The sequence below is a fragment of the Tetrao urogallus genome (assembly GCF_951394365.1).
Source record: "Tetrao urogallus genome assembly, chromosome: 15".
NCBI lineage: Eukaryota > Metazoa > Chordata > Aves > Galliformes > Phasianidae > Tetrao > Tetrao urogallus.
Genome location: NC_136828.1, coordinates 591,204 through 604,762, shown reverse-complemented (window position 1 = coordinate 604,762; position 13,559 = coordinate 591,204). Strand labels below are relative to the sequence as shown.

General features: G+C 39.6%; 1 protein-coding gene across 1 annotated transcript; it reads right to left on the bottom strand.

The window, feature by feature from the left end:
• Positions 1-2,374: 2,374 nt before the first annotated feature.
• On the bottom strand, positions 2,375-12,280 carry LOC306952175 (acyl-coenzyme A synthetase ACSM3, mitochondrial-like; the record flags this gene model as incomplete). Its single annotated transcript, XM_079542832.1, has 13 exons — positions 2,375-2,461; positions 3,038-3,157; positions 3,695-3,794; positions 3,923-4,050; positions 4,869-4,970; positions 5,288-5,368; positions 6,019-6,142; positions 7,058-7,137; positions 8,199-8,355; positions 9,400-9,543; positions 10,407-10,614; positions 11,616-11,826; positions 12,080-12,280. The coding sequence occupies 13 exons, from the start codon at positions 12,278-12,280 to the stop codon at positions 2,375-2,377; spliced, it is 1,743 nt and encodes a 580-aa protein (XP_079398958.1).
• Positions 12,281-13,559: the final 1,279 nt, after the last annotated feature.

The window sequence follows — 13,559 nt, the reverse complement described above, 5'->3', positions numbered from 1 at the left end:
AGAGGTCTTGAAAAGAATTACCAGCTGTTCACTTCTAACTTGCTGAGTGAACGAAAAATGCAGGAAAATTTTTAACCTGGTGCATTTAACCCATTGCCTTTAACCCAGAGTAATAAGCAAAGAGGCAAGAGTGGTCAAAGAGAAACATGGTCTTGGTATCAGTGACTGGCAGGAAGGGCTGAGATGGGGCTGCAGGCATTCCCCTGACTGGTCCACCTTCAGCTGCAGGTCTGCCTCACCCCAGTGCTATCAGAGAAATAATCCAAGAGGGAATGCATGTCCAATCTTTGGGCTTGCCAGGGCCGCATTGAATGAGGAAGAATTGTCTTGGCCAAAAGTAATGCCTCCAATTTATTTTCATGGAAACTACAGCAGATACAATGAGCACAGCAACTCTGCTTGATAGAACTACATATTTTTCTCTGTAAACAGGATTGTGTTTTGGCAGTGTATCAGAATGCATACATTTATTTGCCATAACTTCAGATGATGATATATAATTCTGTGTCCTTGCATGCCTTTTCCAGCATCAGTTGTTAAAACAGTACTCAACTCAACTAATACATCCATTAAAAATGAATAAAATCAGGTTCACAGCAGTAAGAGGATGTTTCCCCTTGACAGAGAGAATCAGGTTCCCGAATGGGTGCTTGAAAGGGAATGGAAAGCAAATCCAATTAAAATCCAGTACGTGCATTCTGATAACTACATATATACTCCAGAGGGATCATGACTAGCAACAGAAGAGCCATGCTATCCTCTTCAGAATTAGGATTATAGAGGAGAAACTTAGAATCTAGGTGGTAATTGCATTTAAAGTCAAAATCCTACTAACAGGTATGTGATCTATTCTAAAAATCTAAAAAGGTTTTACTTGTAAAATATGGCCTTTTAAATATTTCCTAAATTCTGCTTAAAAAAAGGATATTAAAGATTTTTTAACATAATATTCTAAGAAATATGTTTTTGTTTTTCTTACTTAAGAAAACCACTTTCAGTGAAAAATAGCAAGCTTTGCATTAAATGTAACTTCTCTTTGAGATATGACCACTGTCATTAATGCTGAAAACCAATGGATCTACTTTCAGCCCTGTAACACAAACGCCTAATAATTTAGATTATTCTTAATATCACAGAATATCACAGTAAGCTCTAATATCATAGTGTGCTCTAATTCTGTGATTTAGCTAAAATCTGTAGATTTAAGAGCATTGTAAGAGCAAAATACACAGTGTTTAGAGAGGAGACTACAGACATTCAGGAGCACTGTTCAAGTTTGGACAGAGTATTCAAAGCTGACAAAGTGAAAGAGACTCTAATTGGAGGATTCCCCGGTGGTCTGCCAGAATTTACATTAAGTTTTGAAAACGAAAGAAGAAAATTGACAGAAGGATGCAGTAATGAGAAAGTATTTTGAATTGCTGCTGGAATCAGAAATCATTTTTCCTGATTAGTACCAATTGCTTCTCCTTGGTGTCATGTCGTTAGAACTCGAACACCACGTTTCACCAACCTGTTTGCTCTGGGCAGCGTGGATGGGTTGAGCTGCCTGCAGTCGATCCTCTTCACTGGTTCATTCAGCTTGCAAGACACGCTTCCCAAAAGGCACTTTGGGAAGACTGGAGATGTGCAGCTCAGACGTGCTAATTAAGAAGCACTTGGAGTGATGGCCCTTTACCAGTTGCTTTTTTCGAAGTAATCAGAGCAGAACATAGAACAAAACTGACCAGGCAGTGTAATAATTTCTAGAGTAACCTTTCTCCTTGTAATCATTTACACCATTGTCAATCAATTTGCACCTTAGCCTAAAGAACTTCGTATATTCTTTTCTTCCATTCTAACCATTTGGGAAGATCACAGGTTCATCAGAGTGAGAGGCAGTCACACAATATGTCCTTCTCCTTCCAAACAGAAAGAGTTTGGGAATAGGGAGAATATTTAAAGAGTGAATATCATTCCATCACTGCTTGTACTCATTACAGGGCAGAGATTATTTTTATTAATTTCTCATTTATTTGTAATTGTCAAAATTGCTGTGGTCCTTTATTTTTTTAAAGGAATCTGATGTTTATATTAATTGCAGTAAAAAAAATTAAACTTCCATGCAGTCTTGGATCACTTTCTTCTCTCCCATACCACATTTTTAATTATTTGTGCCTTTTCCCATCTGAATAATTGTGGGTTGATGGTAGAAGTGGTTCTCATATCACACATCCCCAAGTTATATGAGTGGTGCCTCCATTTTTGCCTCCCGCAGCTTGTTCTTCCATACATTCTCTTGGTGCTCTGGTTCATGATAATGTGCCAAGTCCAAACAGTGTGCCTTGGCTGATGTGGATGATGGAAATTTTCTCTCCTCCATTTTCAGATAATGTTATGCTTTTCCCCACTCTTTGTTTCTTAGAACCTTTCTCTGGATTTTCCCTGTAGCTGTCTTTGGCAGAGACTGAACAAACTCCACCTGAGTGAAAAAAATGCTCGCTTTTAGCCAAACACATTGTGATTAATCTTGGAGATGCAAGGAAAGACACTCTTAACATTATGGTGAGGGTAACAGGATGCAAAGATGCACAGCTTGGAGCTGGGATGGTGAAATTCTTTGCCGCATGTCTTACTTGCTCTGCACTGGCTGTATTTGCTTGCAAGGGCAAGTAAAATGATCCTGGAAAAGAGTCTGCTTCAACTATTAGGAAGGAGAGTCGTGATGCCAGCAGAAATTTCTGCTTTGTTATGACTGCATCTGAACACAGCTCGGGGAAAGAACTGATAAGGACAGAATGCTTTGTCCATTTGAGTTTCTGTGAAAACCCCGCTATTTCAGGAGCTGGGCTCTGATATTACCATTTCCTCTTTCTTTTTCTTCCCCCCCACTCCACAGAAGAACAGCAAATCCAAGGCTTCAGCTGCAACGCATTCTCTAAAATATTTTTATACTGGAAGATTTTGTCAAAAAGTAGTGGAAAAGAAACAGGGGCAGGACAAAACCAGTTCAGTGTCTGACGTAATTGGAAGACCTGGCTTTTTATGGCGTACTTACCTTTCTGGGGTACTTGTAAGGAGCAGTCACCTTTTTGACATGTTGCTGAAGATCATGAGTTAGTTTTTCTGGGTTGTGTGATGCAAAAGCAGGAGACAAAACAACGAAGGCTTTGACTACCTGTGCCACAAAAGTGAAAGGACTCTGTTAACTTCTAGTTGTAGTAATTAAGGGATTGCTAAAACTGAACACCAAAATACAAAAATGTGAGTTTTTTCTTTAATCTCGCCTGTTCTTGGCTGTTTATTACAAAATTAATTGTAATGAATGACATATATTGAAGCATGGGAATGTTTGCTTTGTTTTCTTTCCATGTTTTTCTTCTTCTTAACTTTTATACACTACTAAACTTTCCAAACGTTTTAGAGCAGAAAGCAGCTGAATATTTCATCTCAGATCTCAAAGACACACTGTTGAGCTGAAACAACAGAACCAAAAAAACCCCTCTGTGTTTATCACTGCCACCAAGTGCTTGGTGACAGAATGCAAGGAATTAAATCTCAAACACTATTTCTTAGATGAAAAAATGCCACAATAAATCTGTTTTTCCAAGTGAAACCTTGCTACCAGGGAAATGCTGAAAATCACAATCTATTAAGGCACAGTTTTTAATTTTTAATCCATTTTAATTTCTTCATTTTCTTTCCATGTCTTTACCTCCCCTCGAATTGGATCAGGACTGCTGACAACAGCTGACTCTGAGACTGCTGGGTGTTGTATTAATGCACTTTCGACTTCAAATGGACCAATACGGTACCTAGGAGAAAAATCCAGATACAAAAGCCACAGCCAACCTGCCATTGCACTGTTTTTTTCAGATCGATTTTTTAAATAAAAACAGATCATTAACAGGTAAACAATGGAATCTAAAAGCAGGCGACTTACCCAGCAGAATTAATTATATCATCAGATCTTCCAACAAACCAGACGTATCCTTCTTCATCCATAATCCCTCTGTCCCCAGTGACATAGAAGTTTCCAGTCATGCAGGCAGCAGTTTTCTCTGGATTATCCTGACAACAATCAATAGTAAAAGAAAGAATGTGATCAGGACTATTTCTTAAGCAATTCTCATAGCAGTATTTTAATACTATTTTATGAGCTAGGTTTAAAAGAAAGAGTCACATTAATTAGCAGTCTTTCATTGGAAGTATGTGAGAAGCGGAAAAGAATATCTGTGTGTCCATGGATTCATGTTCCATCAAAATGCTCATTTATCACAGTATTTTGCTAAAATGTGTAATCCACTCTCTTCAGATAAATGTTTTCTTGTTTTTTTCTTGCAGGGGGGCTCCGCAATGGCCTGTCAATAGAAACTTTTTACCTCTATCTTTCAAGACAAAAGCAAAACGAGGTGACCTACAGCAAAAACATCATTAACTATACTGATCTATTGGATGAACGTTATACAAGAAGAAAAAAAAAAGTTTGACAGCTGAAAACTTGAGTGTTTTTAATCCATAATTAATTTCTGGGAGTTTTTATTAGGGGATGCTACAAATACCCAAATATTATGTGAGTTCAGAAGAGGTTGAAACATATAGCTAGGTTCCTCAAGGCTTATTCAATGTGATGGTCCAAATGCAGCAAAGAAAATCTACTATGGTCAGGTACAGGTGTGAAACAAGCTACTTCTGCTTCATGCTGCAACTTGCAGTTATACTCTGCCAGTCTGTTCTTGATCAGATGTACTGATCAGGCTCAAAGCTCTCAAGACATGTAGAGAGGCCCTGTGAATATTCTGGATGAAATTCTGCTCCTCAGTAAGTTTTCCCTGGGTCTCTCTTGAACTTCTCAGCAGGCACAGGCAAGCAGAAGAACTCAAGCTTACCAAGTACTCAGTGAACATACAGAAGGGTCGTGACGGTTGAACTTGGATAGCAATGTTGCCTTCTTCTCCTTTAGGCAGAACAGCCCCATGGTCATCTATGATCTACAGGAAGAACAGAATTACAGAATAACCTGAGTTGTAGGAGACCTCCAAGGATCATCAAGTTCAACTCTTGGCTCACATGGTCTGAGAGTGTTGTCCAAATGCTTCTTGAACTCAGGCATCCTGGGGCCATGACCGCTGCCCTGGGGGATCTATTCCACTGCCCAACTACCAGTGCCCAAAGGGACGTGTCATTACAGCACTGATTAACTTAAAGAGATATCTGTGATGTAACAGTGAACAACACACAGGGACTCAGCGTTCTAACGCGTGTGCCCACAACCACAGCTGAGCTCAGATGTAGTGTATCAACATACCTGCACATCATAAGGTGGAACAGCTTTTCCTAAAGAGCCAGGTTTAATTTTCATTCCTTTCATATTGGCACATATTGTTACCTGCATAATAGATAAATAAATATACACACATATGTATACATATTCATATTTCTGCAGCATTTTGTAGATTTTATTATGGCCTTGAATTAGGCATATTGTCTCTTCATGACTTTGTCATGACCAGGACTGAATCAGGATCAAAGCACCATGGTTCTCCATCACATCAGTGAAGGGTCAGCTGTGTGGAATGAGGTTGTTTTTGCCCAGACTGAGCCAGTGGATTCTTCTGTAAACACTTGAATTTGCAATCCAGCAGAGACAAAACAGCAGAGACATCGCATATCTTATTTCAATAATGGGACAATTAATTTGGGACCATCTCGAGGGTAAGTAGAGAGAATGCCTGAAATCTGATTCTTAATATCTTTGTTATGTTTGCCTACAGAGTCAGCAGGAATGTGAACTGATTTAATACTTTCCATCAGAAGCTCAGATGAGCCAAACTGATACTCAGAGCAAATTAATTGTTGTTTTCCCTTTTGAAGCAAAGATTGATGAAGGGATCTACTACAAGTTATTTTGCAGGGAGTTTCTTTTTAAAAAAGTTCATTTAAACGATTCTCGCTTTTCCACTGATTAATCAAAGCACACTGTGCCTCGGGTGTTGTTACCTTTGGGATGGCATACTGCAGAAATTAATACAAACATACTGTTTCAGTCTGGCCATAGCCTTCATAGATATCCAGCCCTGTCTGGATTTTCCACTTCTCCATCACTTCAGGATTGAGCGGTTCTCCTCCACATACACAGTGTTTCAGAGTCATGAATTTGTAGCTTCAGAAGAATAGCAAATAAAAGAGTTCTCTTAATTTTTGAAAATAGCAGTTGAATGATCTGACCTGGGGAATGTGCCTCAACTTTCAAAGGAAGTATGCCTAACACTTCACAAGCTACTTTGGAAATGACTACAATACTTCTGTCACACTATCCTTGATTGGACTCCTAGATTGCTCATGTTACCACTGAGGGGATTTATCTCTGTGTCTGTAGGAGCTGGGTAAGGACAAAAAAAAAGTGTTTGCAAATTTTCTTGGAAGAAGAGTAAACAAAAGCATTTCCTCAGGAGTAGAACAAGAAAAGAATTATCTGAACAAACACGTTGGTGTTGTTGGAAAGCTGAATTAGGTGGCTGTGTCCTGGCAAAATAAGACAAGGAGTACATGAGAAATGGTATGAAATCTCCTTACAAACCACACTGACTACTCATAAGCTTAAATATTTTACAGTGCAACAGACCAGTGGGAACAGCTGCCAAATAACTATCAGCATGTCTAAGTCCTCTAAATCTTTATGTCCTCAAGGATACAGCAGTGACTTCATTGTACTCCAGCAGCTCCTTGATCCGGTGCTGTCTGAAATCCTCTTTGACTTGAATTTAACTGTGAGCCTTAAGTTTGGTTTGACACCTTAAAAAAATATGCCTAATTTGTATCTAATAATTTTAATCTAATTTCCTATGTGCTCTTTTTTCAGAGATTCCCTTCTGAAGCCTGAATGGATCAAGGTGTGAATACTTATTCTCCTTTTTTGGAATATAGCCTTCTCTTCTGAGAGCAAGGCTTTCCTTTAGTTAGCTTTCCTTTAACTGAAAAAAAAAAAAAACCCTAGCATAAGTATCTAAACGGCCAGTGCTGTCATAGCATTATATCCCAGCCCCTGCTACCCCTGCAACACACAGATGTGCAGTACCTGCTCACATCATGTTGGATAAGCATGCGGTAGGCAGTGGGGGCAGTGCAGAAAATAGTGATAGGGTATCTTGAGAGAGTCTAGAAAAAAAAAAAAAAAGGAGGTGATTTTATTGAAAAGAAAAGGTAATGGTGGCTCTGACTTAGTGTGTATCATGAGATGTTAACATGACTAGAGGGAATGGCCTCAAGCTGTACCAGGGGAGATTTGAGTTGGATATTAAGAAAAATTTCTTCTCCAAAAGAGTGGTCAGGTGCTGGAATGGGCTGCCCAAGGAGGTGTTAAAGTCACTGTCCCTGGAGGTGGAGATGCGGTACTCAGGGACGTGGTTTAGTGGGAAATATTAGTGGCAGGTGGATGGTTGGACTGGATGATCTTGGAGGTTTTTTCCAACCTTGGTGATTCTATGATTGTATGACTTCTGTGCTAAAATGTTTGCAAAATGAAACCCATAAACATGTGATATGTTTAACATGGAACAAATTATGAATGAATGAAATACTCTGAGCACAGAGTGGTTGTATCAGTCAGTGCTGATGTTAGAGAAAAAATACAATGCTTTCTGTCCAACAAAAATCATTCGTAAATGAATGACCACTGAGTGCATCTGCTAGTTCCATGCAGGATCATTTTCTGCTTCCCAAGGTGATTGTCCTAGACCCAGGGTTAAGTGACAGTAGTGAACTGATATGAAGCTTTTCCAAGTTTATTCTTGGGGCAGTCTGGATCTCCTCTCCTACAAGTACCTACATGTTGCAGAGAAAGTTCTAAATAGTACAAACCCAGTTCAGGCCCATACTCTACTCTGATTACTGACCAATGCCCACCTTCCTCCCAGAGTGCCCAGAAATCCATATTCAAATTTCACTTTAGGCTAAGCATGGGACAGGACAGGAGTGATCTTAAGTTAATTCTGTCCTGCATCTTTCACCACCACATCTCTACCCTATAGCCTAACCAGGAAGGAAAACACTTGCTCCTCTTTTTTACTGTGCACCATAAGGAGGGGTAACTTGTCAGATGTGGGAAGCACCATGCCTGCTGCTGAAGAACACTGTGTAGGTATGCTCTGGAATCCAGTTTGTTTGTTTCATTTATGCTAGCTGGAAATGAAGCTCACAGCATGAAATGTTATGCTTACTTCTGCAATGACTGTTGGTTTAAACTGTGGCATATTGTGAACAAAAACACAAGATCCACTGATCCATGGTGCAAAAATGCTGCTCCAAGCTGCCTTTACCCAGCCAGTATCAGAGGTATTCCACATTATATCTGAGGGAGTCAAGTTCATCCAGTACCTGATAAAGCAGAGGGGAAACATAAATGGCTCACACAGCATGAAAGACTTGATTTAAGCCCAAGTCACAGCACAATTAAAGGAAAGGACAGGAGGCTTCCATTAAAAAATCTGGTGTCAGCAATTAGGGCTCTTTAGAAAGTTTGTAGGAATTTAAGATTTGAAACATTCTCTTGTTTCCATTCATTTCCTCCTGCTTAACATTTCCAATGTCTGTTTTACCCCTGAACAACCCAAAACAGCCTTGGAATGTGTTGTGTAATTGGATTCAAAAGAAAAACTGGTCATTTGGAGTGGGCTTTTCTCACCCTGTGGATTGGAGACATCAGCCAAACCACAGGTTACTTCTCTAGGAAAATAACCAAGTTAGTTCTGTTGACTCCACGCTACCACCTTTCAACACAGAATGCCTAAGGATATTTATCTTTTATTTTTCACAGAATTTCTCCCTTCATGTTAAGTACAAATGAGAATGATGTTCAGTGGAGGTAAATAAGTGTCCAACTAGATTCCGAATGATCTGTGACTTTTCAGATGCTATGATAAAAGGCCTTTGGTTCTCAAGGAAGGCTTACATAATACTGAAGAACTCAACTTTATCTGGTTTGGCTACAAGGCTATCCTGACTGCTGCTCTGCAATCAGCCCTGTGAGTGATTAAACACTGTGGCTGATGTTTTCAACTGAGTCTACAAAAAACTTTTAATAACCACTGTTTCACCCTGAGAGAAGAAAGAGGAGGAAGAAGATCCCACACTGATGTAACGCCTACATTTAATGCAGTTTTTAGTGTTACATTTTAAAAAATAATAACTCTTTATTGCGAGGGTGACAGAGCCCTGGAACAAGCTGCCAGGAGAGGTGATGGAGTCTCCTTCTCTGGAGATATTCAAAACCCAAGTGGGTGCTTTCCTGTGCAACCTGCTGCAGGGAACTGCTTTAGCAGAAAGTGTTGAACTAGGTGATCTCCAAAAGTCCCTTCCAGCCCCTGTCATTCAGTGATTATGTCACTTAATCCAGACACTGAGAGTATCCAGGAACAATACCTGCTACTGGTTGCAAATCCGATGCCATAACTGCTGTGGGACTGCACCACCATTTTTGGAGAGCCTGTACTTCCACTAGTAAAATAGATGAGCATTGGGTCTTCATTTCTTGTCTTAACGCATTTATGGTCAGCAGATGTCACCCTTCAGAAGAAACAGTACATGATGGTTATTACACGTACATTTTCCACAAAGGAAACTTTAATTTTTTAAGATTTAGGAGTTAAGAAGGAAAACAGTTGCACTAAAATATATGATCTCACAAAATAAATAGTTGCATCAGAAGGTACATGTATGAGTTAGAGAGCAGATTTTGATAATCACATTCGTGTTCCATACATCATAATTCTCACAATGTGAAAACCTAGAGCCTATTCCAGTGACTGCCTGCAGATATATTTCAGTGTCTCTGAAAGCTTTTTGTGGAACAGCAGGTAGCTGCAAAGCCAACTTCTGCCTCAACACATGCCATCTCCCACTTTGAAGTCAATGGAAGCCATATTCATTCTATGATGCCAGACAAGGTGCTCTTAGACACACATTATACTTCTGAAGTTCAAGATTCTGATGAACTATCCAGACTGCCTGAATTATCAAGATAGTCAAGGGAAGAAATAGCTGATGCCACACCAGCTGGGCAACAAGAATTGGCAACAGTTGTGTTATCACAGAATTCAAGAGCCATTAGGCTGGGATCTAGTAAGAGAAGCACAACATGACTTCAAGATTAGTAGTCTGTGCTCTTATGTTGTGATCACAATTGTCAGCTTCTAAAAAGGTCTCTGCTTCCAAGGTGCTAAGTAAGGAGCAGCTCAAGGATCTGATTCCAGCTCCCAAGAGATATGCTGGAGGGATATGTACTTAATGTAGTGATAACAGTGAGTTGGCAGAGGGCTGGATAAACATAACTCATCTGTATTTTGGAATGTCAAAACTCAGCAATGTCACCTGACTGACACAGTTTCCTTTATTTCACAGAGATGAAGCTAAGACAACTGGACACTCACGCACTGAGTTCTCTGAGGTTGAGCCACCCATCTCTGTTCCCTTTTGCTACAATTAGTTTCGCTTTCAGAAACTGGCAGTCAGGCAAGATAGATTCCACTGCAGGTGCCAGGGTATCGTTGGTAATGATGCACTTGGCCTTTGAAGCCTGGAGTCGGTATAGAATATCTTTGGCTGTTAACTGGGATGTTCCTGGAATGAAGACAATTCCTGGAAAAAAAGCAACAAAGAATTTGGAAAATGGTCCAATTGTCTTTATGATGTTTGTACAACATGATAGTGTCGAATAAAGACATTGTTCATTTTAGTAAGGAATTAATACCTCCAACGTGATACAGAGCTCAATAGATTGAGCTCAGGTGGCTTACGCACATTGCTCAGTCAACATCTCTGTCTAGCTTGGATTAATTTTGTAGCATAAACAAATGTGAGTTTGGATAATGGGCAGAATGTGATTGGTATCACAGTTTCAGAGGGGGAAAAAAAAAGAATTTCCTGGATTTCTATACATCCTTTTCCCGAGAATTTCAATAGTCTGAACATACATGATTGATTTCAGTCTTGTTGCACCTTCAGAGGTGTCTACCAAATTTTTCAATTGGGAAACTGAAGAACTGAGCTACATAATACATAATACAGAAAAAAAAAACTTGGATACAAAAGAACTGGGTTCCCTGAGCCTCAGTACCATGTGCAATCTGCAACAGAGCAAACAATACAGAAGTGCTTATATGTGTCCCTGTTGATGCTGAATTATTCTATCATGGATGTTTTGCAGACTGAAATGGTGATGGGTCAAATTCTTCTGAAGAATCTGTGGAAATAACAGCAGAGCAGAAAAGTACTGTACTGAATTATTAACTATTATTGTCATTAGAACTGTCCATACTGATAACACGTCTGGTCAAATCTGGCCTCAGATTGTAACCATTCATCCTCCACTGCCTTCAACTAAGGATGGCATTTAATTGAGCAAAGTCTGTTCAGCATCTAGTTTGCAATGTTATTTAGGCTCCTGTGTGGGTACTGCCAACTCTCCTATATAAAAGGAGAATTGTACAGAAAAGAATGGGTAATTCCCACTTACTTTTTCCCTTTCCCCTCGCTTCCCCCCCCCCCCTTTTTTTTTTTTTTTCAGATTGACAGAGCCATTTTTTCACATCTGTTTATTTTCTGTATTCTTTCTGTGTCTAAAAGATAAGACAACTCACCTGCGCGGATGCAGGCTATACTCAGTAGCCACCATTCAGGGACGCGAGGCAGAACTGCCAGAATTCTATCTCCCCTCTGCAAACCACATGCCTCAGAAAGTACGTTAGCTGTTTTCCTGGACAGAAATCCCAGCTCTTCAAAGCTCCACTTCACCTCCTCCCCTTCATCATTTACCCACCAAAAAGCTGGATTTGCTGGTCGCCTTCCATCCTAGAACATAGAAATAGAACATATTAAATAAAATGACAAACCTTGAAAGGTTTAGTTTCAATCAAAACTAGCTCCAGACTACACAAACGGTCTTTGGTAATTGATCCCTTGGAGTGATGCCCACATTTCTGACAAAGAAAAGAAAATACTGCGTTGTAATTTCCAGCTGCTATTATTCAGCATCCATTATGAAAATTGTTCTTTATTGCCTGATATTTGTTTCATTGTCTGTAAAATAGAAGAAAATCACCACCTTTTCCAGTTGCAACCACTCATCCAAGACATCACTTGCAAAGTTGAAGTATTTGGGTAGTTCCTTTTCACACCGGTTTACAGAGTCATAATATGAAATAATCCGGGATGTAAGAAGCCTGTTACATCCATGGAAAAGTCTGGAAGGTGACCTCAGAATCTGCAGGCACTGAGGAATCCGGGATATCATAAATGTCCTCATGATAAATGAAGATTTATTGGGCAGTGGGAAAAAAATCCAGATGAACACTTACAGGGATCAGACATCTGCAATGAAAGAAATTGTGTTTAGAAGCAGCCAGGTATTTGATTTTTTGTCCGTCTTTGATCTCTAATTTTTCAGCTCATGAATGAATCCCGTATCTCTTGACTCTTCTGAGTTTTGGTCGCAGAAATGAAATGGTCTAGTGCTCAAAGTTAGAAAATGCGTTGAGCTCAGGACACTTTGTATATTAGATTGATACCAACTATGATATCTATGATACAATTCTATGATTCCGGACTGTGAAATTACGTTATGTCTTACATGCACACTAGGTGGCGATTCTCCACACCAAATAGTTCACCTATAAAACTGAGTATCTTTTTCCTTGCGAGTTCTGATTTTGCTGGGGGCATGGAATAAACTCAAACAGTGTGCAGGCAAATATGAAATTCCAAAATCTTCCATTTCTTCTTCCCTTAATCTGAAAGTGCATCACGATTTACACATTGTAAAACATATGAAGAAAATTCCATCACTTCTGTCCTACACAACACACAGGCACATGCAGTTATTTACAGCCCAGCTTGGGAATTCAAAAAAATTGGCTTTTCTTTACTCATAGATGCAGAACCACCTGATCAAATTTATGAGCTTAGTCAAGTCCCTAAGGATCTAGTGACCTCGTTAAATCTAAGGGAACCTTAGATTTCATATCATTCTCCTCTTATTCCAGTTTCCCTCCTGGAGATTAGAAGCCCTTTTCAAATTTGTGCTTATTCCCCTGTAGAAGATTTTCAGAACAGATTTGATCTGATTGCTGTTTGTTTCAGTGGCAGACAGGGAAAAACCAGTTCTATAAGCAGATGCCTTTGTCATCCCACCTGTGCTCTGGGAACCTTAGGTTAGGGTAGCTTACAACAGGGTATGTTCAGATCAAATAGGTCTTGTTCCTTTTCCCCTGTTATTCTGAAAGATGGTTTTTACCCTCTTAGGATAATACTTGCAAGACAGCTTTGGAAAAGAGATGAATAACAGATGTTTTTTCTGTTACTGAAGAGAAAACAACCACAAAGTCAAACAGGAGACTCTTATCTTCCTGCTTTTTTTCTTCCTTCCCTTTAGAACCTGATTGCTGTGTCTGTATTTACGTGTGATCTTATCTTGAAAGCAGCCTGAGTATACAGCTCTCTGATTTCATTAGTCAGCCTGAACAAGTGCTAATCAGACACGTCTCAAGGTGCATTACAACCCAAAGCCTTTGAGATTTACAAGGAAG